A 27,025-nucleotide genomic window follows, 5' to 3' on the forward strand; every position below is an offset into this window, starting at 1 on the left:
TGTCTAATTACTGTTACTGTATCTCACCACCTTTTCCAGAAATGTACTTCAGGCTAAGTCCACTATAAGTAATTGCACTTAAACCCTTCTCAGTATTTCTCTCACTGTAGGAAAGTTGTGAAGTGGCACCTCAGACTAGACATTTGTTCCAAGTGAATGGTTTTTTTAAAAAAAACATAGCTTCTCTAAAACAAAAGAGCATACATAGATTAAAATTATTTTAGTATATGATTTCCCCCCCACCCTCCCTACCTCCAGCCCTAGATTCCTCCACAAGAGAAAATACCTTGGCTTTGTACCCCATCAAGGCTCCTCATCTTGCTTTAATCAAGCAGTACTTTAGTCAAAACCTCTCTGAATGTGATGTGCAATCAATCAAAGGCTTGACATAAGTTGTCTGCAAATTAATAGGCAGCTGTGGCCTGTTTTAATCTGCCTTGGTCGAGATGGGAGAGTAGAACCATCAAAACCCTTCTTGGCAATTAATCAAAATAATCCTTTGTTCTCTGGCTGTTAGGTCTATTTACCTGAAGATGCAGTAAATTTGGTTCATAGATACTACGCTGTGTAGCAAGAAAAGTCTTAGAGCAAATGGTTATGGTGGAAAACAAGAATGGTGCTCTTTTTCATTTGCAGAAAAAAAACACCAAGAGCACTTGATCATAAGACCCCTGGGTTCCAGGCCCACCAAGATTCCCATCTAGGCTAGTCCTGCTTGGCCCATAATCCTCTAACACATTTCCATCCATGTACCTGTCCAAGAATGTTTTAAATGCACTCCTTCCAGCTTAATGACATCTTTTCTATCACAGAGTGATCAAAGCGGAACAATCCAAAATCTGGTGTCACCAGTGTCTAGTGCAACTGCTATGTAACATCCCAACTTCTGATTGATGAAGGCCATTGTGACAGGAGCCACCTTCACACTCTTAGCTGTGACACTACTTTCAGTGAAATGCACTCAGTGACCACTTGTTTTTTGGGTACACCTGTGTATTTGCTTGTTAATGTAAATAACCAGCCAATCAGTTGGCAGTAATTAATGCATAAAAACATACAGATATGGCCATTAGAATGGGGAAGAAATGTGACCTAAGTGACTGATGGTAGAGTGATTGTTGGTGCCAGATGGTGTGGTTTGAGTATCTTAGAAACTGCTGATCTGGGATTTTCATGCAACACAGCCTGTAGAGTTTGCAGCGAATGGTGTGGAAAAACAAAACAACACGCACACACTCATGACCCTCCTGAGTAAAGAAATTTCCCCTTAAACTTTTCATCTTTCACCCATAACTCATGAACTCTACTTCTGGAAAAAGCCTGCTTGCATTTACCTCATCTATAGCTTTCATAAGTTTGTACACCACTACTAAAACTACACACAATACTTCAAATTAGGTCTCACCACCATATTGTTATGAATGTTTAACATATCCTATCTCCTGTACACAATACTTTGATTTATGCAAGGCTAATGTACCAAAAACTTTCTTTATGATCCTATCACTTCAACAAGTTATAGAGCTGTAGTCTCTGATGCATTAATTCTACAATATTCCTCAACCCCTGCCATTCACTACAGAAGACCTATCCTGGTTGGTTCTACAGAAGTGCAAAACCTTGCACTTATCTGCGTTAAATATTTTTTCAGCTGATACAGATCCCTCTGCAAGCCATGATAGTCTTCCTTGCTGTCCACTACAGTTCCAATATTGGTGTCATCTGAAAATTTGCTGAAGCAGTTAACCAAATTATCATGCAGATTGTTGATAAAGATGACAAACAATCAACCCAGCACCAATCCCTGCACCACTCCACTAGTCACAGGCCTCTTGGCAGCGAGGCAACCAACGGCTACCGCTCTCTGGCTTCTCCCACAAAGCCAATGTCTAATCCAATTTACTACCTCATCTTGAACGCTGAGTGACTGAACCATCTTGACCAACCTCCCATGTGGGACCTTGTCAAATGCCTTGCCTTCATCCACTTCCTTGAAAAACTCTTAAGGGCAGGTAGACTTGATCAGCCATGCTGACTATCCTTAATCAGTCCCTGTGTATCCAAATACTCATATATCCAGTCCCTTAGAATATCTTCCTATAACTTTCCCACTACTAATGTCAGACTCACTGGTCTATAATTTCCTGCTTTATGTTGAGCCTTTCTTAAACAGCAGAACAACATTAGCTATCCTCCAATCCTCTGGTACCTCTCCTGTTCCTAAGGATGCTAGGGCCCTGGCAATTTCTGCACTTGTTTCCCGTAAGGTCTGAGGGAACACCTTGTCAGGCCTTGGGGATTTATCTACCCTGATTTGTCTCAGGACAGCAAACACCGCCTCCACTGTAATCTGTATAGGGTCCATAAAGTTGATCCCGCTTTGCCTTCGCCTCACTTCTATAAGCTGTGTCTATCTCCTGAGTAAATACAGATGCAAAAACATTATTTAAGATCTTCCCCCATCTGTTTTGGCTCCACACATGGATTACCATTCTGATCTTACAGAGGGCTAATTTTGTCCCTTGTAATCTTTTTGCTCTTAACCTATCTATTATCCCTGAGGATTCTCCTTCACCTTGTCTGCTAAGGCAACTTCATGCCACCTTTCAGCCCTCCTGATTTTTCTTAAGCGTACTTTGCATTTCTTATATTCCATAAGCACCTCATTTCTTCCTACCTGCTTATACCTGATATGCACCTCGTTTTGTTTTTTGAACAAGGGCCTCAATATCTCTTGAAACCCAAGATTCCCTACATTTGTTATCTTTACCTTTTGCTCTGACAAACACATACAAGCTTTGTACTCTCAAATTTTCTCTTTCGAAGGCTTCCACTTACCAAGTAGATCTTTGCCAGAAAGCAGCCTGTCCCAATCCACGCTTGCCAGATCCTTCTGATACCATCAAAATTGACTTTTCTCCAATTTAGAATCTCAATCCACAGACCAGTCCTATCTTTTTGCATATTTACTTTAAAACTAATGACATTATGATCACTAGATGTGAAGTGTTACCCTGCACAAACTTCTGATACCTGCCCTGTCTCATTCCCTAATATCAGATCAAGTATCGCACACTCCCTTGTTGGGACTTTTACATACTGATTAAGGAAAATTCTCTGAACATATTTGACAAACTCTATCCCATCTAGTCATTTTATGGTATAGGAATCCCAGCCAATATGTGGAAAGTTATATCACCTCCTGTAACAACCACGTGTTTCTTGCAACAGTCTGTGATCTCTTTACAAATTTGTTCCTCTAAATTTCATGGACTGTTGGATGATCTATAATATAGCCCTATTAACATGGTTTTACCTTTCTTACTTCTCAGATCCACCTGTAATGCCTCACTAGACTTGCAGGTTGAGTCAGTGGTGAGGAAGGCAAATACAATGTGAGCATTCATTTCAAGTGGGCTTGAATACAAGAGCAGTGAAGTGATGCTGAGGCTTTATAAAGCACTGGCAAGGCCTCGCCTTGATTATTGTGAACAGTTTTGGACTCCTCATCTCAGAAAAGATGTGCTGGCGTTGCAGAGGGTCCAGAGGCAGATCACAAGGATGATTCTGGGAATGAAAGGGTTATCATTCGAGGAACGTTTGATGTCTCTGAGTCTGTATTCGCTGGGGTTTAGAGGTATGAGGGGGATCTCGTTGAAACCTTTCGAATGTTAATAAGGCCTAGACAGAATAGATGTGGAAAGGATGTTTTCCATGGTGGGGAAGTCTAGGACAAGAGGGCACAGCCTCAGGATAGAGGGGCGTCCATTTAAAACAAAGATGCAGAGAAATATCTTTAGCCAGAGGGTGGGGAATTTGTTACCACAGGCAGCTGTGGAGGCCAGGTCACTGGGTATATTTAAGACAGAGATTGATAGGTTCTTGATTGGACATGGCATCAAAGGTTACGGGGTGAAGGCCAGGGAATGGGGTTGAGGAGAGGAGAAAAGAATCAGCCATGATTGAATGGCGGAGCAGACTTGATGGGCCAAATGGCCTAATTTGTGTCTAATGGTCATATGGTCTTGTATAGATAAGTTCTCCAGTCTGTCCTGACTCAGCAATGCTATGACATTTTTCTGACTAGTAACACCATCCCTCCTCCTTTAATCCTTCCCCCTCTGTCACGTATAAAGTAACAGAACCTCGAATATTGAACTGCCAGTCCTGCCCCTTCTGCAACCAAGTCTCATTAATGGCTACAATATCATAATTCTATACCTGAGCTCATCCACCTTTCCTACAAAACTTCTTGCATGAAAATATAAGCAGCTAGGGACACTAGTCACACTATGCTCAACTTTTTGATCCCTGACTTTGTCTAAGGTCTTCTGTTTCCACAACCTCTCTAATAACTGTTTTGGCACTCTAGTTCCCATCCCCTGCAACTCTAGTTTAAACCCCACTGTGCAGCACTAGCAAACCTTTCCACTAGGATATTAGTCCCCTTCTAGTTCAGGTGCAAACCTTCTTTTCTGTACAGGTCCCACCTTCCCTGGAAGAGAGCCCAATGACCTAAAAATCTTATGCTCCCTGCCCTAAACCAACTCCTTAGCCATGTGTTAAACTGCATAATCTTTGTTTTTCTGGCCTCACTAACATGTGGCATGGGCAGTAATCCTGTGATCACAACCCTGGAAGACCTGCTCTTTAAGTTAGCACCTAACTCCCTGAACTCAGTTTGCTGAACCTCGTCACTCTTATACCTATGTGATTGGTGCCTACATGGACCACATTCTCTGGCTGTTCTCCCTCCCATATAAGAATGCTAAGGACTCGATCTGAGATGTCCCTGACCCTAGCACCCTGGAGGCAACATACCATCCAGGAATCTTGTTCTCATCCATAGAACCTCCCCTCTGTTCCCCTAAATAACAAATCCCCTATCCTCACAACTCACTTCTTCTCCACCCTTCTCTTCTGAATCGAAGAATCAGACTCAGTGTCAGAGACTTTACCTCTGCCTTCCCTCATCCCATAAGAGGAACATTCCACAGTCCTGCCTGGAAAGTCTCAACATCTTCTCTCTCACTCTGACCACTACAACCATGGCAGCTGCAATGATGCAGCTCCCCCAGTGGAGATTTTGGGGCTTTAGCTTTCAAGACGTCAGTCAGAAAAGGCAAAAATAAGCTGTTAAGTAGATTTTTGCTCCATTTGCCCTTGTCTTACTTTAATTTGTTCTTGCTAATAAATCCTGAATATTGATTGGCCACTACTGAAAGCTCCAAAACTGCTGCGATTTGCTGCATTTTCTATTTGATTGGCGAACCTGAGTGAAATACGTCTTCTCAGGTTTTCGATCTCTCTGATTGGCCGCTGCTCTAAGTGCCCTCACCTACCTTCCCAAAATTCAACACTCACATTTCTGAATTAAACTCAATTTGCCATTCTTCAGCCCACTTACCGAGTTGATCAAGACCTTTCTGCAAATCCTGATAACCACGTTCACTATCACCTAATGATGCATTATTTTAGTCTATTCAGCAGATGGTTTAATTAAATCTCCCCCCAGTGAATAATTTCAAAAGTGATTGATAGGTTAAAGTTCATAGAACCGGTTTTACTAGATCGGCTAAGAATTTGCTTAATATGCAGTCTCCTTCAAGATAGTGGTTCTGAATTAGTTATGATTCAGGTTTGACAGGATGGTTTTGGGGACAGAGAGGGGAGCTGGGGATCAGGTTCGGGTTCAGGAACAGAGATATTGAGGAATTAGAAGTCAGGCCAGAGCCTAGGTGTTAGAAGGCCAATGATATAGACACAGGAGGAAAGATATTTGCGGTCAGATATTGGGCTGGCAGGCCATCAAGGATGAAGTCTGGTGCCCCCTACCCAGGTCAGTGAGTTGAGTGCGAGTTCCGGGATTGAATTTCTGTGAGGGCCAGTGATTCCCTAGGTACATGAGATGGCCAGACCAGAATTCAAGGCCTAGTGTTCAGGATCCCATCATTGGCAAATCCAGAGTTTGAGGCCTGGAGTTCAGGGTTATCATCCAGGATCCTCCCTCATTTGTCATCATTGGCAAGTCCCGAGCTCAATAGCGAAGAATGAAGCTCGAAGGTCAATCAGAAGACCAGAAATCGAGGCTTAATGGCTGAAAATCTGGGTCTGCAAGTTCACTGGGGAAGTCGAAGGCCCAATGTCTGTGGATCCTAGAGTCTGCTGGAGACTAGAGAAGTCTTATCCTAGGACTAGAGGGTGGGTCAGAGGGAGGTAACTGGTTCGTTTCTCTGTTATTGTTGTTGCCTATGCGTTCGGTGAACTTGGTGGCCATGCTATGCTGGCGCCAGAATGTGTAGAGACACTTAGGAACTGCCAACAGCACATCCTTAGGTTTTGTTGGCTGTTCATACAAACAATTCGTTTCACTGTATGTTTCAATGTACATGTGATAAGTGAATCTGAATGCATAAGAAGGTTTATATTCTTCAGTGTACGAGACTGAAAATAGTCTGTTTGAAAAGTTCAGGGGTAACAAGTAGGAAGTGGGAGGAATTCATAATTGAAGTTCTATTTCTGGAGTCAATAAAATCGTATTAATGCATCTGATGGGCAAGAATGGCCATGATTAGATGCAGTGAATTTAACAGTAGATCTGGGTCGTGGTAAGCAATGAAATGGTTCTGTTCTCAGAAACTGTATTTTCCTCTTTCACAGAGCTGGCAGTAGTGGTGCAGCTACAAAGGCCACAGCTATATGTCAAAACCCAGGTTCAATCTGACCTCCAGTGTTGTTTGTATTGAGTTTGCGCATTCTCTCTGTGAGCATGTGAGCTTCCTCCGACATCTCAAAGGCACATAGGTTGGTACATTAACTGATCACTGTAAATTGTCCTTAATATGTACCCTTTATGTAGGTGAGAGATAGAATCCGGGGGAATCTGATGAAAATGTGAGGCAAATTTTTAAAAAGTAGATTAATGTAGGATTAGTATAAATTGGTTGTGATGAGTGGCACTGATTCAGTGAGTCAAAGAATTCGATTCCATGCTCTAAGTCTATAAGTATGAGGTGACATAGTTTGTGGTGGTTGCAATTAATCCTCTCGTAGGAGAGCAATGGCCTTGTTTTAAGAGGCTGCAAATGCCCCCCCCCCAAATAGTTGAGAGTGAAATAGCCCTGTTCAATGAGGCTGTATGTGCCCCCTCTCAAAGTGTTGCTCTGAGTTATCCCACCCTGCTGTCATTAACTGGAGGGAGAAGTTTTCTCCATGAAAGATGAGATGTATAGAAATCTGGTTTCTGCACTGGAGATACCTACTTACATTTTGCACTCTATCATCCTACCCACTTGGTTGATGTGTCCAGTCCTGACTCATGATACCAGAATCAATCTCTATGTAGGTTGGACAGCTGGACAGCTCAGTCACACAGCACAGCAGCAATCCTTTTCATCCACCATATCTATGCTGATCATCAAGTACTCATCTGCACCAATCCCATTTAGCAGCCATTGGTCTATAAATTTCTATGTCTGGTCAACTGAAGTGCATATATATCGTTACATTATACAGTATATCATTGTTGGAGTGCCTGTCTCTACCTACTACAGAGGCAGTGAATTCCAGTTTCCAAACATCCTGTGCATAAAGAAAGTTCTTCCTCAGATCCCCTCTAAACTTCTTACCCATGACTCTAGAGTCTAGTTTTAGACATTTGTACAGGAAGAAAGTTCCTACTGTCTTTTGCTTCTTGTAACGATCCCTACATCCCTGATTTTCATGTTGATTAAAAATTATGTTTATTGACTACAGCTCTGCCTTCAATACTGTAATTTCAAGCAAGCTCAGTACCCAAGCTCCGGACCCTGTCAGTCAACACTTCCCTCTACAACCGAATGCTTGACTTCCTGACTTCCTTACAATCGGTAAGGATCGGCAGCAACACCTCCATCACGATTATTCAACACTGATGCTCTACAAGGGTGTGTCCTCAGCCCTGTACACTCATGGCTGTGTGGCTAGATTCTACCTTAACACTACCTACAAGTTTGCAAATGATACCACTGTAGTAGTGTGTATCTCAAAAACGATGAGATGGAGTACAGGAAGGAGATAGGGAGCTTAATGACATGGTGTCATGATGACAAGCCTGCCCTCAATGTCAGCAAAACTAAAAAGCTGGTCATTGACTTTAAGAAGGGGCAGTGCACATACTTCTGTCTCCAACAATGGTGTTGAGGTTTAGAGTTCCAATTTCTGAGGAGTGAAATATCACTAATAACCTGTCCTGGTTGAACCATGTTGATGTCACTGCCAAGAAAGCTCACCAATTCTTTTAGTTCCTCAGGATGCTAAAGAAATTTGAAATGTTCCTGTTGACCCTTATCAATTTTTATCAATGCACCATAGAAAGCATCTTATCTAGATGCATAATGGCTTTGTATGGTAACTGCTCTGCTCATGACCACAAGAAACTGCAGAGTTCTGGATACAGCTCAGCACATCATGGAACCTAGACTCTTCAGTCTCTCCCCATAACTGAAATGCTCCATCTCTGACAACATTCTTCCTGGTCAATCTCCTCTGCACCCTCTCCAGTATAATCATATCCTTACTATAGTATGGCAAATGGAACTGTACACAGTTCTTGTGGCCTAACCAATGCCTTATCAAATTGCATCTTATCCAACCAATGTACAAAAATAGACAAATTGTGCAAATAGAAATCAATAATGCTGAGAGCATGTAGAGTCCTTGAAAGTGAGTCTGTATACCGACAAGTTACAAGCACTAAACTTGTAATTATGAAATATTTGAGACAGTGCTGGACTGACAAGTTTTTCTTTAGCTGTAGAATAATTTCATCTACTCTAATAGGATATTTGTTGTACTCTGCAGTGCTAACATAGTCAACACCGACCATCTGCTAATACAGATCCTAAACGGGTTCGGAGCACCCAACTTGTGCTTGTTGAATACATATGAACGAGTGTTTGGGAAACAGACAGAATGGGTTTGTCGGCTGCTGGCATCTTCTGCCTGGTTTGCAGCAACATTGTCACATCTTGCTGAGAAGTCAGAATGGTAGAGTTAAATGCCCTGATTTAGCTACATTTTGGCCTATGTATTTATTGAATTATACAGCCGGGCAGCCACATTCCTAGCTTGTGAACTGTTCGAGTAACTTTGGGAGGAACTGTCTCTTGGATTTTTTTTAACTTACTGATCATTGCAGCAGCTTCAATCTTCTTGATATTTAGTGAGATTTCTCCTCCATCCAGTATTGGATTCCAGACAAGCAGTGTTACAAATCAGCGAGATCTGGAGAAGTGGAGATGAGGTTAGAATAACGCCTTACAGTGCCAGTGACCAGGGTTCAATTCCGGGCGCTGTCTGTGCTGAATTTGAATGTCCTCCCTGTGATCGCATGCATTTCCTCTGGGTGCTCCGGTTTCTCCACATTCCAAAGGTTACTAGGTTAATTAGTCACATAGATGTAACTGGCAGCAACGGCTTGTGAGACCGGAAGGGTCTGTTACCATGGTGTATTCCAAATAAGCCAAATAAATGAACACCAGTGAACACGAGGAGTCGGATGTATTCTTAGATCATAACATTGTGACGAAGTGTGGATCATTGGACTCCTCAGTCTTGAAAGACCAATCCCTATTTTTGAGACTGTTTCCACAATCCACAGTCAGGAGGTTCATCAGCTCCTCATCACACCATGATGCCATGTAAGAATTTTGTATATGTTGATAATTCTTCTGAACTGCAACCTTGTCAGTGCAGTTATTGCTCATTGGACAAACCCTCCTCCCACAAACCAACCCGGTGATTCTTTGTTCCTTTCCCTCTTTCTTGAGTTGATTTTTTATTTTGGTCTAGAGAGTGCCATCTCACCAGGGCTCTGTTTAATTGCAGTATGATATCTTTACTCCTGAACTCAAATCCTCTTGTAATAAAGGCCATTGCACTTTTAACCTTCCTAATTACTTGTTGTAGCTGTACATTAACTTTCAGTGATTTGTGTACAAAGTTCTGGGTGTCTCTGAACTCTAAATCCTTTCCCTTGCCATTTAAAAAAAAATGCAATGGCTTTCTGTATTGCATTCAGCCATGGTGAATGATAGCGCACTTTGCCCTTTCACTTGGCATGTCTTTGTCCCCCTTGTTCTGCATTCACTATTTACCCCACCATGGCCTTGCACCATATTTTTTGCCGGTGCTTCACTTTCCCTATAACTGTAACAACATGTTCTAATTGTTTTTTCCTTGTACCCCCTCGAGATGTCAATGTGATGAAGTTATCTGCATGAATGCCATGCAAAACAAGGGTTTTTCATTGTACCATAGTATCTGGGGCAATAATCAACCAATTTTCTAATTTCCTTGCAACTTGCACTGCCACTTGACTTTGTATCATCAGCTTATGAGAATACATCTCACTTGGGGTGGGATACCTGGATACATTACAAAGGTTATCTACATGATCTGACTGTTGAAAAACTGAATGGTAGGCATCTAATGGACAGTATAAAAATAAAAGAGAAGAAGCATAACATAGCAAAGACGAGTGGGAAGCCGGAGGATTGGGAAACTTTTAAAGAGCAACAAAAGGTAACTAAAAAGGCAATATGCGGAGAAAAAATGAGGTACAAAGGTAAACTAGCCAAGAATATAAAGGAAGATAGTAAAAGCTTCTTTAGGTACGTGAAAAGGAAAAAAAAATAGTTAAGACCAAAATTGGGCCCTTGAAGACAGAAGCGGGTGCATTTACTATGGGGAACAAGGAAATGGCAGACGAGTTAAACAGGTACTTTGGATCTGTCTTCACTAGGGAAGACACAAACAATCTCCCAGATGTAATAGTGGCCAAAGGACCTAGGGTAATGGATGAATTGAAGGAAATTTATATTAGGCAGGAAATGGTGTTGGATAGGCTGTTGGGTCTGATGGCTGATAAGTCCCCGGGACCTGATGGTCTGCATCCCAGGGTACTTAAGGAGGTGGCTTTAGAAATCATGGACGCATTGGTCATCATTTTCCAATGTTCTATAGATTCAGGATCAGTTCCTGTGGATTGGAGGGTGGCTAATGTTGTCCCTCTCTTCAAGAAGGGAGGAAGAGAGAAAACAGGGAATTATAGACCAGTTAGCCTGACATCAGTGGTGGGAAAGATGCTGGAGTCAATTATAAAAGATGAAATTACGACACATCTGGATAGCAGTAACAGGATCGGTCCAAGTCAGCATGGATTTACGAAGGGGAAATCGTGCCTGACTGATCTTCTGGAATTTTTTGAGGATGGAACTATGAAAATGGCCAAGGGAGAGCCAGTGGATGTAGTGTACCTGGACTTTCAGAAAGCCTTTGATAAAGTCCCACTTAGGAGATTAGTTGGCAAAATTAGGGCACATGGTATTGGGGGCAGAGTACTGACATGGATTGAAAATTGGCTGGCTGACAGAAAACAAAGAGTAGCGATTAATGGGTCCCTTTCGGAATGGCAGGCGGTGACCAGTGGGGTACCGCAGGGTTCAGTGCTGGGACCGCAGCTGTTTACAATATATATTAATGATTTAGATGAGGGAATTAAAAGTAACATTAGCAAATTTGCTGATTATACAAAGCTGGGTGGCAGTGTGAAATGTGAGGAGGATGTTATGAGAATGCAGGGTGACTTGGACAGGCTGGGTGAGTGGGCAGATGCAGTTTAATGTGGATAAATGTGAGGTTATCCACTTTGGTGGTAAGAACAGGAAAGCAGATTATTATCTAAATGGAATCAAGTAAGGAAAAGGGGAAGTACAACGAGATCTAGGTGTTCTTGTACATCAGTCACTGAAAGCAAGTGTGCAAGTACAGCAGGCAGTGAAGAAAGCTAATGGCATGCTGACCTTCATAACAAGGGGAATTGAGTATAAGAGCAAAGAGGTCCTTCTGCAGCTGTACAGCGCCCTGGTGAGACCACACCAGGAGTACTGTGTGCAGTTTTGGTCTCCAAATTTGAGGAAGGACATTCTTGCTATTGAGGGAGTGCAGAGTAGGTTCACAAGGTTAATTCCCGGGATGGTGGGACTGTCATATGTCGAAAGATTGGAGCGACTGGGCTTGTATACTTTGGAATTTAGGAGGCTGAGAGGGGATCTTATTGAAACATATAAGATTATTAAGGGATTGGACACGCTGGAGGCAGGAAGCATGTTCCCGCTGATGGGTGAGTCCAGAACCAGAGGCCACAGTTTAAGAATAAGGTGTAGGCCATTTAGAACGGAGTTGAGGAAAAACTTTTTCACCCAGAGAGTGGTGGATATATGGAATGCTCTGCGCCAGCAGGCTGTGGAGGCTAAGTCTCTGGATGCTTTCAAGACAGAAATGGATAGAGCTCTTAAAGATAGCGGAATCAAGGGTTATGGGGATAAGGCAGGAACTGGATACTGATTGTGGATGATCAGCCATGATCACAGTGAATGGCGGTGCTGGCTCGAAGGGCTGAATGGCCTACGCCTGCACCTATTGTCTATTGTCTCACTGCACCTTTATTCCATGCCCTGTCTAATGAATCCTGTGTACCTTGTTCATCACTTTATCTACTGTGCTGCCATCTGCAGGATTCTTTGACTTGTACACTGAGATCTTCCTGTTTCTTAATACTTGATAAGTACTACCCTTATTAGTCCTGAAGTGCACCACTTCACAGTTCTTAAGGCTTTAAATTCCATCTGTCATTGCTTCATCCATTTACCCGCTGATCAATATCATCCTGTAGCTAATAAACATGCGTGTATCGACAACACAACTGAGGTACTGAGGGAACAACAGACATAAAGTTCAAAGTAAATTTATTATCGATATATAAATGTCACCATGTACAACAGATCAGTGACGGGGCAAGTGAAGCTGAGTGAAGTTATCCTCTCTGGTTCAAGAGCATGATGGCTCAAGGGTAATAACGGTTCCTGAACTTGGTGTGGGTCCTGATACTCCGGTACCTTCTTCGTGATGGCAGCAGTAAGAAGAGAACATAGCCTGGGTGGTGGCGGGTCCTTGATGATGTATGCTGCTTTCTTGTGTCAGCACTCTGAGTAGATGTGCTCAATGGTGGGGAGGGCTTTAACCTTGATGGACTGGGCCATATCCATTACTTTTTTGCAGGATTTTCCATTCAAAAGCATTGATGTTTCCATACCAGGCCAGTCAATAAACTCTCCACCACATAGCTATAGAAGTTTGTCAAAGTTTTAGATGACATGTCAAATATTTGCAAACTTCTAAGGAAGTAGAGGTGCTGCCATGCATTCTTCGTAGTTGCACTATGTACTGGGTCCAGGACAGATCCTCTGAAATGTTGGAAGATCTCAGCAGGTCATGCAGCATCATCAGGACTTGAGGGTGTGGGTAGAAGAAAGAAAAGCATGGTCGAGGGTCGGTGATCCTGTTAGATGAGTGATAAAACGGAAGGAAAATGTGAAAGGAGAGGATTGGTGATCCTTCAGTAGAAGAAATGGGGGAGTGGTGATAGAGAGACTGAATTAGGATATAAGAAAATAGGAGGAGCTCCTTAAACCTGCTTTATCATTCAATATGATCAGAGCTAATGTCTCCTGCAAAAGATGTAAGGGAGGTTAAACAACTGAACTAGCAGAACTCGATATGGGACTAAAGTTACTTGGAAGTAACCTAGAGAGCTATTATTACTAACTGTTCCTTAAGGTAGCTCAACTCCTTCTCCTGGGTAACTAGAGACAAGCATGAATGCCGGCCCTGTCACTGACACCCACATCCCGGAAGAAGCTGTGACAAATGGTTCAGTGGGCTAGTGTGCAAACCTGTGGCACAATGCAATGTGAAGACCACATCCTGTTTAATTGCTGCCTTGCCCTGATGATTCACTCTGACAGGAAGATCTCACTCATAGGCAGTTCCAGGCTTGCTCAGCCCCCTTAACGGTTAAGGTGTGGCTCAAGCAGTCTTTGCAGGTTATTTACCAAATAAGGCAAAGACTCTGTACTTTTCAAACCAGCAACTTGTGCAGGGTTTAACCCTTGGAGAACTGGAAAACTCTTGTTCAAGATATGTCCAATGCCAACATTACCTACTCCTGCTACCACCCGAGGGGCTGAGCCTTACTGGCCACAGTGCTTTCCTGAGAAGAAAAACTGACAGTATTTTGAAGACTGACATATGCTATTTTAGAATTTGCTTCCCTGTTTTCAAAACACTTCAAGTTCTCAGACATCCCTACATCTATAACCCCACCAGGCCCTACACCTCTTCCAGTTTCTGTAACTCCCTCCAGCCCCCATACCTCTATAATCCCATCCAGCCCCTATACCTCTTCCTGTCTCTGTAACCCCCATCCAGCCCCTACACCCTCCTCTAACCCAATCCTGTTCCTATGCCCCTCCCTGTTTCTGTAGCCTCCCTTGTTCTTACACCTCCTCTCTAATCCCTCCAGCCCTATACACCTCCCTCTGTGATCCCCTGCCTCTTTACCCTATTTCTATATATCCTCCCTTGCCCCAACCCCTCCAACCACTACACTCCTCTTTCTCTGTAATTCATCCAGCCCTGCACTGCTCCCTGTCTCTGTGACCACCTCTAGACCCTACACTTTTCCTCTGATTATTGCTATTTCCTCTCTAGTTTTTGCACTCTTCCCTCTCTAACCCCTCCAACCCTCATAGCTCTTCTTTCTGTAACTCCTTCCTGCCCCTATATCCCCTACACTCCTCCCTCTCTCCAACCCCTAACCCCCTCCCAATCTCTGTACCTCTCGCCTGTCCTTAAACCATTCCCATCACTGTGACCCACTAAACAACTCCTTCTCTCACCCCCTCCAGCCTGATACTCTCCCTGTCTAATTGGTTGGCTGTTGCTTGACTGCAGGTTTGTGATAGTAAATGATTGGCTCATTGAGTGGCAGGATTCAGGCTCTGAGTCAGCAACAGGTAAACTGCATTCCACTCCTTATAGGGAAGAGTGCCAGCTCAGGTGAAGCAGACAGTCAGTTACTGAAAATTGGTCTAAGGACATGATATTTCTGCCTCTTAAGGGAAGCAATAGTCCTTTGTTCCCGCTCTGCACTCAGAGTGGCTGCAGATCCCAACACAAGAAGTTTGAAATTGAATTCAGTAAATTTGGAAGTCTGACTAAATGGCCAAGAAAACTTGACTTGGTTCAATCTCAGGAATGAAAAAAAGCTAGTCCTTCTGGATCAACACTTGACTCCAGATTTTGTCTGCCACTTCCCTTACAGCACAAAGTGTAGTTATTAGCTTAAAAATTAGCTTTATTTATCACATGTACAGCAAAACATCAAAACATAGTGAAATGTGTTTGCGTAAACAACCAACGCAGTCCAAAGATGTGCTGGGGGCAACCTGCAGGTGTCACCATGATTCCAATGCCTAACATGTCCACAGTTTACTAACCCAAACACCTTTGGAATGTAGGAGGAAACTGGAACACCCACACAGTCATGGGGAGAATTTTCAAACTCCTTACAGACAGTGGCAGGAATTGAACCCTGATCGCAAGCACTAGAAAATGTTACACAATAGTGCCGCCCTAATTCTCCTCGGTCCTGATGCAGGGTTTTGACCAAAAATGTCAACTGTCCTTCTGTCTCCTCGAATACTGCCTGCTTGACTGATGATTTCCTCCAGCAAGTTGTTTTTTTGCTCCAGATTCCAGCATTATGCTTTTGGTTACCATAATCGTGCCTACATCCCAAGGGAAATTTTATAAAGCACTCTTTTTATTTGGGAGTCATCTTCCTTGAAAGCCCAGCATTCATTAAATGGAGAGGGGCACTGAATCCCATTAATCCAGGACTAATGAGTTACTTTGTTTATAATGGGAAGAAAGGAAGAACAACAAATTTCCATTGCTACAGTAACTTTTTAAATTTTTAGGCAGTGTCTCAGGATTTAGGATGACATACTGCCAGTTGATTCAGTGAGTTTTGAGGTGGTGAGACCAAAGGGATCTCTAAGCACTTCCACAGATCCAGTGGGTTGGTATTTTATCAGGTGGTGAGTTCTTCCTAATGAAAGGCCTCAAGGTTCTGTGTGTCATCATGAATACTCGTCCACTTTAGGTGATCATGGGCCAGGTAGACCCACGAGTCAGTGACGATATTGCATTTCTTCACGAAGGCTTTAGGCATATACTTGAATTTTTTTTCTCTGTCCACCCTGCAATCTCTTTGCACAGCATAGCTCAGAAGTGTATTCCGGTCTGATGTAAACAAGGCTTGTTCAATATATCCTCAATAAAGGAGTTTGTTTGGAAAAAGGGTCTTTGACCTGAAACATTAGCTCTGTTTCTCTGTCCGTGGATGCTCATGGAGTGTTTCCTGCATATTTGTGTTGTTATTTCAGTTTCCCATCATCTGGAGGTTTTTGATTTCCACATAATAAGGATGAGGCAAAACAATAAGAATTATATGAAGAAAAATGTTCTAACACAATGAATTGATATACAGTGGAATATATTGATGAGGAAGTAGTAGAAGTTGATCCAAGTGTGGTATTTAAAGAACTGGATAAGTATCTGGAAGGAAAAAGGTGGGAAGTAGAACTGGCAACATTACCCTTATTTAGATCTAGTAGAGACTTGACAGGAAAGTGGCTTCCTTCTGCTGTAAATATTCTATGATTCTGTGAAACCCATTTACCTTGAACTGATATTAGTTTCCAGATGAATAGCAGGCAAAAAGAACAGGAAGACACCACCCACTTTGTTTCACAAATGGTCATGGTTTTTTTAAGTCTTGTTGAGAGAGCAGATAGTGCAGCTTTTTAATCTGGCAAAAAGTGGTGCAGATAAGAACATAAGAAAAAGGAGTGGGATTAAGTCATTTGGCCCACTGATCCTGCTCCACCATTCAATAAGACTATGATTGTTTTAGCAATGTCATTGTGTTTATTTCAGTTTACTGTGTAAATTATGTATAATTCATGTTAATTTAAGTTTATATTAATTTTTGATTGTTAGGTAAATGCTGCTGCTGCATAAAAGCTACTTTACAAGGCCAGGGTATGTGTGTCCAGGTTCCTTAAGACTGCCAAAGCCAGAGGAAGTAGTGGAGATAGGCTCCCACTTCCTTTTAAATGCTCTCAATGGTACGGGTCTCAAAAAGCTTCTGACAATCAAGTCCAGCTCCTGGCCTTCAATGTGTGGCTTAGCTACCTAGCCCAGCAGAACTGTACCTACCGACAGAAGGGGCAAAGGTGGGTTACTGGTTTCAGGCAGATGGGGTTCAACAGCCATGTTTGGCAGTTCATCTAGAAGGAAAATTCTGATCTCAAACCTCTTCTGCCTTGTGGCCTTGCCCAGTCATGGGGAAGGCTTCAGGGATAAACCCCTAGGGAAAAATCCAAAGCTGGAGTCCCTAAGGCAGTCCTATGTTGAGTTCAACGCTGCCTGGCAACTCCTGTGATGCAACTGGTGCAAACTGTATCTGTCTCTGCCATTCCTTTGGATTTATCAGCTGTGTGGAGAGGGAGAGCTTGTTGTGTGGGCAACAGCTTGCTCTCCATATCCTACTGCCCTGGCTTTTATATTACATAGACAGCTAGGATGAAATATCCATGATCAACCCTGACTAACAGATAGCTTCATGTGTGTCCATGACAATAAATTTGAAAGCAAAACACCAATTTCCAGCATTATCTCCGTATGTCTTAATTCCTTTAATGCCCAGGAATGTTTCTGTCTTTTGAATGAAACTGGTGGGTGATCTTTCACAGCCCTCCAGATTAGAGAATTCCAAATGTTCTCTACTTTCTGCCTGAAGGAACATCTCAATTCAGTCCTAAAAGGCCAACTCCTTCTGTTGAGATCCACTGTGTCATACTCATAACTCTTAGACAGAAGACTGTGGATTTAGCTCTTACTCTTCAATCCTGCAGTGAGCAATTCACAAAACATTTTATTCTCCAGTCTGTGCAATGACAGGGGAGAGTACAACTCAATAAGTATTAAGCTCTTCAACTTCGGGAAGAATATTCTTGCTTTCTGCCACAACTAGAGTCCCCCAAATGGGATCATTCTAGTAAAATTCTCCCCAAGAACCTTCTACAAGGCCAGATATTCTCCTTAAATCATGGGACTCGAACTGAACCTTTAACCTAGCTCAAGTCTTTCTTGCAAAATTGTGGGGAGAGCCTTGATCTGCTGCTCTCCTGGTGAAGGCACTCCCTCAGTGTTGCTGGGGAGGGAGTTCCATGATTTAGATCTGCAGTAATGGAGATATATCTCCAATTTGTGATGCTGCAGGGATTGAAGGGAAACTTTCAGTTAGTTGTGTTCCTCTGGGCACAAGAAGGGTGAGCTTAGGGATGCTGTTGGACAAATAAATGAAGCCTACAGCCAGGGTCAAGTGTCAAGTGGCACTCGAAGAAGGCAGCTTCCATCACTATGGACCCTCACCATCCAGGACATGCCCTCTTGTCATTACTACTATCGGGGAGGAAATACAGGAACCTGAAGATCCATTCTCAATGATTCAGGAGCAGCTCCTTCCCCTCTGCCATCAGATTTCTGAATGATCTATGTTTTGCTGAATCCTCAGTGCAAGATTGAAGAGTAAGAGCTAAATCCACAGTCTTCTGTCTAAGAATTATGAGTATGACACCGTGGATCTCAACAGAAGGGGCTAGCCAATTAGGACTGAATTGAGATGTTCCCTCAGGCAGAAAGTAGTGAACATTTGGAATTCTCTATTCTGAATGAAACTCATTTTGTTTTTGCTATATTTATTAATTTTGTAATTTATTGCCTATGCACTCTTGCTACAAAATAACAATTTTCATGTCAATAAACTTGATTCTGATTCAGATTGCCAGAAACATTTGGCGGGTCGGGTATCATCGATGGAAAGAAAAACAAAGTCAACATACGTAGCCATGGAACCTTTTCACGTTGGTTACCCTTCAATGTCAACCTTGAAATCCTACCCCTCCTGACAGGATTTCCATTACAAAAAAAGAGAAACTCTGCAGATCTCTTTCACCATTTAGTGGCAGTGTGTTGAATGCTTTTCATAAGGTTTTTCTGTTCCTCTCTTTTCAGATATTGACTGACCAGCTAATAGTCAACGTTTTCGTTTCGGATTCCCAGTATCTGCAGCTATTTTACCTTAGGTTCTCTCCCCACAAGGTGGCGACCCGCTTCCACAATACTACGCTTCCGAGCTGAAGTGCACTCTGCAGAAGGCGGGATAATCACCGGCTGTCACTGATTGATTGACAACTCGTCAAGAGCGGTGGAATCACCAACATGCAAAGGCGGAGGGCGAGGCAGCCGGCAGTAATTGGACATAAGGCGAGTTGACACTGGTGACTGGACATAAACTGTATAGGTCGGCGCTAGTTGGCAGCTCGACGCCGGATTTTGGGGTGGATCGCAACGGCTCGATGGGCGGTGTCAACGCTGAGACGGTTGGGCGGAACAGGTTTGTGTAATTGGCGAGGGATCGGGGTCAATTGGTCTTGATGGACGGATCCGCCTCGACGCCGGGGATTGGCTTGGGGGCGGGCTCACGGTGGTGATGGACAGTTGGAGGGCGGAGTCAGCACCGGAGCTGAGAGGGGCGGTCTTCACTGACGGATGGGCGGGGTAGTTTCACTGATAATCATCGGCGTGGGCGGTGATGGATGAGTTTGAGGCCTGACAATGTTTGTGTGAGAAACAGCGACGCGCAGCTTGACGATAGTGACATGGAGAACGGGGCAACAGTGAGTGGAAGGCGGAAAGTGGGGGCTAGGATTCAGTCTGGCCACCCCAGCCAAAACTGTCTCCACCTTGTACCCTAATTAGAGCTAGGGTAGGCCTCATCGGCCTGGAGAGAGGCAACCTAGACGCTCCAGGGGTAGGGTAAGGTGGGTGAAGTTAGGTTAGGTTTGGTTCGGTTGGGGTGGGGGTAAGGCAGAGGACGGGGTTTGGGATGGGATGGGGGTTGAGGGTCAGGTTTGGCGTGAGAGTAGGAATGGATTGGGGGTAGGGCTGGGAGTGTCAGAGTTGGAAGGACTGGTGGGTGATGTTGATTTTGGGGGTGATGAGACTGCCAGTGGGGTGGGAGGTCAGTCAGAGTTTGGCTGAAGTGAATGGGTACAAAAGGGATGGCATGGAAATGAGGGGGAGAGTGGTGGTAGTGATGACTGGATCAGGTGGTGGTGATGGGAGGGGAAATGTTATGGCTAGATTTTGGCTGCTGTCTGAGCAACTCTTCCCATCAACCCCACCCCTTCCTCGCCTCCTCCTGCTTGTCCTCTTTTCTGCCCTGCACATTCTCTCCCCCCCCCCACACACACACACACAGCTAAGGTCAATATTTGCTTTGGCCAAAAGTGTAATTCCCTTACACCCCCTCTCTAGCTGGGAACAGAAGACAGTGCGGTACGCAAGACATTTTTGTAATAATGTGGGTTGTGTTTCAGCAAACCATCAATGACCTATTCCTTACCCTGTACGAAATGGGCTTTGAGGAGAGGCAGGTGCAGGCTGCTCTCCAGGCTGGGATCCTCAATGTTCAGGATGCTGCTGAGTGGTGAGTGAGTCTGTTCTGAGACCTAGAGAAAATACTTGCAGTTATAAGCCCTGATCCATGAATTAAAATGTCCCAAAACACTGTCCAGATTCTCTCAAAAATGACATAAGTGTACACCAGGAGATGATGACCAGAAGGGTACAGAAAATCTATGTCCAGTCTCTTTGGATTTTCTGTAGTCCCTATTTCTTGTCCCTTTTGATTTCCACATTTGTGTAAAAATATTAACTAACATTTTTCAGCTTGAGAATCTTGCTGCTGCTAGCAAGTGATCCATCCAAATGTTCCTGTAGTTCTTTAAAGAAGTTGTTATCTCAGTGCCTGTCAAACATTCTTTCCTTACCCAATAGAACAATTAGCCCTAATCTATTTATCTTTCTGGGCTTCTGCACTTCAAAGTACAGTACTTGGGTTTCAGAGATCTTTGACAAAAGAGACAAAGAGGGATGTGTATCAAAATTATTTACCAGTGTTTCCTTTTCATCTGTCAGCTCTTGCAGCAGCATTGTGTATTGACCCAGTCAAGTTCCTGGGTCAAAAAATACTATTTTAAAAATTTATATATATATAAAACGGCGGAGTTTTTGATACTTCTATAATTATTGAACAACATTCCCATGTTGGAAACGCTCAGTAGGTCAGACAGCATCTGTAGAATGAGAAATAGTTCAGTTTAAAGGAGATTCTGACATGGTTTTTGACCTGAAACATGAACTCTGCCCCCCCCCACAGAATTTGTTTGACCTGTTGTGTTTCCAGCATTTTTTATTCTCACAATGTTTGATTTAATTTAGCAATTTCTTGCAGTAGATCTTGCAATAAATATTATTGTTTTTTTGTTCGTCTGTAGGTTGCTGCAAGGAGGGGAGCGCGCCACACGACAACAGGAGTCAGTGGCCTTAACAGCTGGGGCAGTATCGGCATTTAATCCACCTCTCATCCAGAGAGGCACCGCATCCAGCAGTGTAAAACCCCAGCAAGGTAAGGGGATGTCAAGATGTCAAGCCAGCCAATGGAGGATGGATGGGATGTCCTGATTAATGGGGATGGTTTTGCAAGGGGAGCTGACTAGAAGTTGGGACAATTGTGGTTTAAGCATATAGTAGTAAACTGATGGTTACTGTCAGTACTTGGGAATGACTAGTAATGAATGCAACAGATAATCCGCTGGAAGAATGTAGCAGGTCTAGCAGCATCTGTGGAGGAGAACGGAATTGTTACTAATGTCTGAACTGGGAGGGCAGCTGCTAACAGTACTGGGATTACTAAGGGTTTACTAAAGTCAACAGAGGGAGATGAACCAGTTTTATAATGTCAAAAGTGTCATAATCCCTGCTGAATCCTTAATGTCTGTATAGCTGCTGATCTCTTGCCTGATTACAATACTACAACAAACCCACTGTTTGTAGCAAATAATGCAACATCTACCTAGTGTTTGTGTAGTTATATCGTACTGGGGGGAGGAGGAATCCACATCCACTCCTGATCACAAATCAAGTGGTCCCAAATCAAGGTTAATGCCATGCAGCTTGTCAGCTGCCCCAACAGTGATCCCAAACTGAAAATAAAGCCCTCGATGATTTTGTACTCTGCCGCTCAGTGTGAGGAGTAGCAGCAATATAATCGAAAAGCTCTCAGCACAGAAGCCCAAGCCTGTGCATCCACAAATCTTTCTAGATGGCAAAACAAGTTGAAAACACAGTTAAAGCATAAGGGATCCTGAGTTTTGTAACGGTGTAGAGTACAAAAGTGGCGAAGTTAAGCTGAACCTTAGAATATAGCACAGGAACAGTCCTTTTGACCCACAATGCCTGTGCCGACCATGATGGCAAATTAAACTAAATCTCTTCAGTACAATGAGTCCTGAGTTTGATATACTGTTGCTGGGTACAAACTGAAAGCTGCCCAAGTGCTGGCTCCTATTTGGCAGTGTCAGTATGTCATCTTGGCACATTGAGGCTTAGAACTTTTGTCTCTGACTGTGAATGCAAATCATATTCACGGAATTGGTAACTTGCACAACTCCTTGCACCGGCTCTGAGGGACTGCCACACTGTCGGAGGGGACAGGACTGAGAGAACAACAGGCTTTCTGAGGGAGCACTACACTGCTGGAGGGGAGGACAGTACTAAGGTAGTACTGCTGTTGGTGGTGCACCACTAGGGGATTACTGCACAGTTCAAAATGCGAACTTTCAGGTGACATGCTATACTGATGCCCTGTTAATTTTATGTCCATCAGGGGAAGATCTTGTGGTCCAATATTTACTTATTCAACCAGTATCATTGAAACAGATTGTATGGGCAGCTAATAAGAGATTTTGCAGATGCTGGAACTAGTGAACAACGCAGACAAAATGCTGGAGGAAATCAAGTCAGGCAGCATCTATGGAGGATCATGATGAAGGGTCTCAGCCCAAACATTGACTGTTTATTCCCTTCCATAGAAGCTGCCTCATTTGTTGAGTTCCTCCAGCATTTTGTGTGTTGGATGGATGGTTGTTAGTTTTTATCCACTGATTTCCATGCTTCCGAAATTGCAATAATGTCTCCACTTCAGAATGTGGTTGTTATCATTGACGTCTATTGTGAAATTTGTTGTCCTGTAGCAACCCTACTGTGTCATTCCTGTTTTGCACTATCTATTTTTGTAACCTATAGTAATAGCTTTAAAGCACGTCGAAAAATCCTAAAACTCTGAATGTTGCTGGAGATGTTGAAACGTTTTTCTACAAGTACCTGCTGGTGTACTTTTTTGGGTGATTATCTCCTTTCGTCCTTTATAAGGTATGCAGCATAAGATTTTGCTCAAAACTCCTTGCCATAAGCAGTCAGTTACTTCCTTGAATGCTCTCTGGGGACACTCAGAATAGTGCAGCTTGTCAATTACTTAAATGCCCAAACAGGATCTGAGGAATGATCGCAACTGTTCATTCCTTATGACCACAGGAATGAGAGGAAACCGTTCTGCTTCAAGATACAAAAAACTGCAGATGTTGGAATCTGGTACAAGCACACTCAGCAGGTTCGGCAGCATCTGTGGAAGGAAATGGACACTTGGCATTTTGGGTCAAGACCCTTCATTTGGACTGAGAGTTAGAGAGGAGACAACCTTTTTCTACTGACTATGTCCCCTGTATCTTTCAGTCCTGAAACATCAATTGTTCATTCTCCTTATTCGCTGCCTGACCTGCTGAGTTCCTCCAGTCGTTTGTTGCTCATTTCAGCTTTGAGCTTATTTCCCTGGTATAGCTTGACAGGGTCAACCTATCTCAGCCTGAACTTCCCATTTCTACGAGTTTTTGAACCTTGTGCTCTGGGGTCAAATCTCAAGGTTTAAGTTTTCAAATGGTGTGTAGTCTTTTTTTGATGGAGGAAGAGTTCCTGCCTGGAATTTTATGTGAAGAATCACTTATTGACCTTTGAATAACTTAATTGTCCTCACTGAGGAAAATGATTTTCAGTTCTTTTAATTATTTCGAATTGCCAGTGGAACTACTGTATTTCCCACTTAGACACTCAGAATTTTGAAGTCCTTTTTCTCCACACCTGCCACATGGCCTTCCTTTTCTACCTTCCTTTCTCTGATAGTACTTTTGTTTTGATATTTTTGTTTGCTTCTTTGGTGTATCCGTTTCTTCCTCAGCATTGTCCCTCTCCAGGAGAAACCATAATTTGAAGGAGTTCGAGGAGCAGCAGAGGGAGCGTGATGCTCGACAAATCAAAGCTGAGAGGCGAAAGAAGCAGAAGGTAAATAGTAATGATGCAGAGCTCCCTCTGCCCTACCTCTCTCCTTGGTGGTGGCTAAGGTACAGTTCCTTAATTCCTTTACCTTAGTGTCCCTTGCCACATGTCAGCTTAGTATCTGGGTCTCACTGCTATGCCTGGTCTGTTCATTTCTGGATGTGTGGAGTCTGATCAATTTCAGCAGGACGTCGCCAGCAAGATGCAGACAAAAGACCGACTACAGTTGAAGCTCCTTCTGGGAGGTCTTCCCCAAGACTCTTCAGCGTGAAAGCTGAGACTTCGATTCCAAGTCTGTGTTACTTGCAATGGGGGTATCATAATGGGCTTAGGGAGTTCAAGGTCTGTTTTCCAACACCCATCCAGGTGGCCTGCCTTTGTGATAGAGCCAAAATATTGCACGTGTGGGATTACCATTCAAGAACCTGTTACTTATTTCCCAGCGCTTTCCCCAACTCCACCTCTTCACCCCCGGCCTCTACCATCAAGGCATCCAGGGACACATTGGGAACACCTGTTAAGGGATGCAAGTATATTGGCTTTTCTTTCATCAGCACTGCCTCTGACTGCTTTAGCCCTTCATCTGTCAGTACAGGAGCCCATTCACCTCAGACCTTGTACAGATTAAAGGGGTGGTCCACCTGCACCTCCTTAAGTCAATGATGCACCCCAATGTTTTTAAGTCTGGTTTCAACTCACTGACCTTTGTTGAAGAGACACAGATAAACAAATAAAGGAGTAAAATCGAGGTTTGGGTTTGACTGTGAGCTTGGCCTACGTCTTGGCTAACAAGGCCTTTGAGCAAAATAATAGCCACATTAAAGTATTTAGCAGGCATCGCCTCCTTTCAGAAAGGAACAGCAAGAAATGTAAGTCTCTAGGGACCAAGAGAGTTGCCCTCTAAGAAATGCAGGGAAATTTATGCAGCTGAAAATTGAGCCATTTCATTTGAGTTTACAATATACTTTTTAATATGGAAACTTAGTGCATAGCTGACATCATAATGAAATTTCTGTTTGCTTAAATGGAATGGGTGCTACCTATGGAAATGGATCGTACTCCATTGTACTCCACAATGAACAGTGGTTCTGCATTGCCATAACTGGACAGCTCTGACTTGCAGCCAGGAGATAATGAGTGGGATATGGATGGAAAACGAGTTTGGATATCTTTGAAGTGTCCTAGTGGGACTGACGTGGTAAATGCTGCTTCCCCTATCGCATCTTCATGCTAGGGACATGTGTAAGTTATGGCTCAACAAAGAATACCCTCTATCTGAATCAGAAAGTTGTGGCTTCAAGTTCTGTTCCAGAGGAAAAGCTAGGCTGGCACTGCTGAGGGTGATTGGAATCCAGACTGGAAATGTGCTTCAAGGTCAGGACTGATTTACAGTTTTTTTTAAAAGTAACACTTGAATAACATTCTTCCCAATGCAGAAAAGTTGTCTCCCACCCTATCATTCCACTTCACTTGCAAAGGTCTGTGCTGTGACTGGGATCTCAGATCTAGACACGCAAATGGCTTCCAAATGTTTCTTGATTGCCTCTAAACATAATAAATAAGCCAATAGCTGATTTATAATCAGGGGCAGTAGGTGAAGGGCTTTGTTGGGGTTTTTGCTTAGTTTTCCATTGGTTTTGGGGTATTGATTTATTTCCTTGATAAGCAGTCATTTGTTTGTTTTATCATTGTAGGATCATGAATTGGCATTGAAGAGAATAGCCGATGATCGTGAAAATCTGAAAGCAAAATTGCTGCCAACCTGCCAGCCTGATCCACCTCCGCAGAGCCAGAGGTTAGGGGACAAACTTCAAACAGCAGCGGGCAAACATTGCCTCCTTGTGGTGAGTCATGCTAAGCCAGGGTTCAAAATCAGAATCAGGTTTAATATCACTGGCAAATGTGAGATTTGTTTTGCAGCAGCAGTACATTACAATACTGAGGAACAAAAATACTGAGGTAATATTCATGAGTTCATTATCTATTCAGAAATATGATGGTGCAGGGAAAGAAGCTGCTTCAAAAATCTGTGGGTCTTGATGTGTGTGAAAATGTTGATGGAGAAGATCCTGAGAGGCAGGATTTATGAACATTTGGAGAGGCATAATATGGTTAGGAATAGTCAGCATGGCTTTGTGAAAGGCAGATCGTGCCTTACAAGCTTGATTGAAATTTTTGAGGATGTGATTAAACGCATTGATGAAAGTAGAGCGGTAGATGTAGTGTGTTGTGTGAATGAAGTCACCGGAGAGAGAGTTACTGGTACTGTAGATACAAAGCAGCTTCTTTATTTGACAAAACAGGGTACAGCAGGCATCATACCGAGATGGAAAGGTGGAAAGGTCTGCTGGCCCAATGTGGGGCTCAATAGTTGCTGAACACAAAGGACAATTCCATATTTACAAAGTATAGACAATGCTTTCTTTTGAAGCCACTTGCAAACCTTTACACCTTCTGGTTCACAGCCATCCCACAGAGGCCAACATTGTCTGTGGACTGGGATTCACAGCTTTTAAGAAATGTTTTGTTACAAACTAAATCCACAATACATTGTCAATGAACAGAAGACTGGTAGCCAAAGCCATTTGCTAAATGTAGATGACCTAAGCACAAAAATCACGCTAACATAGTATATATGGATTTCAGCAAGGCATTTAATAAGGTACCCCATGCAAGGCTTAGGGGACCTTGCTTTGTGGATCCAGAACTGGCTTGCCCACAGAAGTCAAAGAGTGATTGTAGACTGGTCATATTCTGCTTGGAGGTCAGTGACCAGTGG

General features: G+C 43.2%; 1 protein-coding gene across 6 annotated transcripts in view; it reads left to right on the forward strand.

The window, feature by feature from the left end:
* The first annotated feature begins 19,260 nt into the window (after positions 1-19,260).
* Positions 19,261-27,025, forward strand: part of si:ch73-173p19.1 (uncharacterized) — a 36,869-nt gene continuing 29,104 nt past the window's right edge. For 3 of the 6 annotated variants that reach the window (XM_063060827.1, XM_063060865.1, XM_063060873.1), the window contains exons 1-5: positions 19,570-19,691; positions 20,394-20,503; positions 21,354-21,484; positions 24,149-24,252; positions 25,941-26,090. In XM_063060827.1, coding sequence (XP_062916897.1) covers positions 19,611-19,691; positions 20,394-20,503; positions 21,354-21,484; positions 24,149-24,252; positions 25,941-26,090 — 576 coding nt within the window. In that variant the 5' untranslated portion in view covers positions 19,570-19,610. Of the gene's footprint in view, positions 19,409-19,569; positions 19,692-19,816; positions 19,836-20,393; positions 20,504-21,353; positions 21,485-24,148; positions 24,253-25,940; positions 26,091-27,025 lie in introns of those variants that run through there. The other 3 variants (XM_063060846.1, XM_063060836.1, XM_063060856.1) reach the window with 3 other exon arrangements.

Source organism: Mobula hypostoma, chromosome 1 (assembly GCF_963921235.1).
Source record: "Mobula hypostoma chromosome 1, sMobHyp1.1, whole genome shotgun sequence".
In the NCBI taxonomy this organism is placed as follows: Eukaryota; Metazoa; Chordata; class Chondrichthyes; order Myliobatiformes; family Myliobatidae; genus Mobula; species Mobula hypostoma.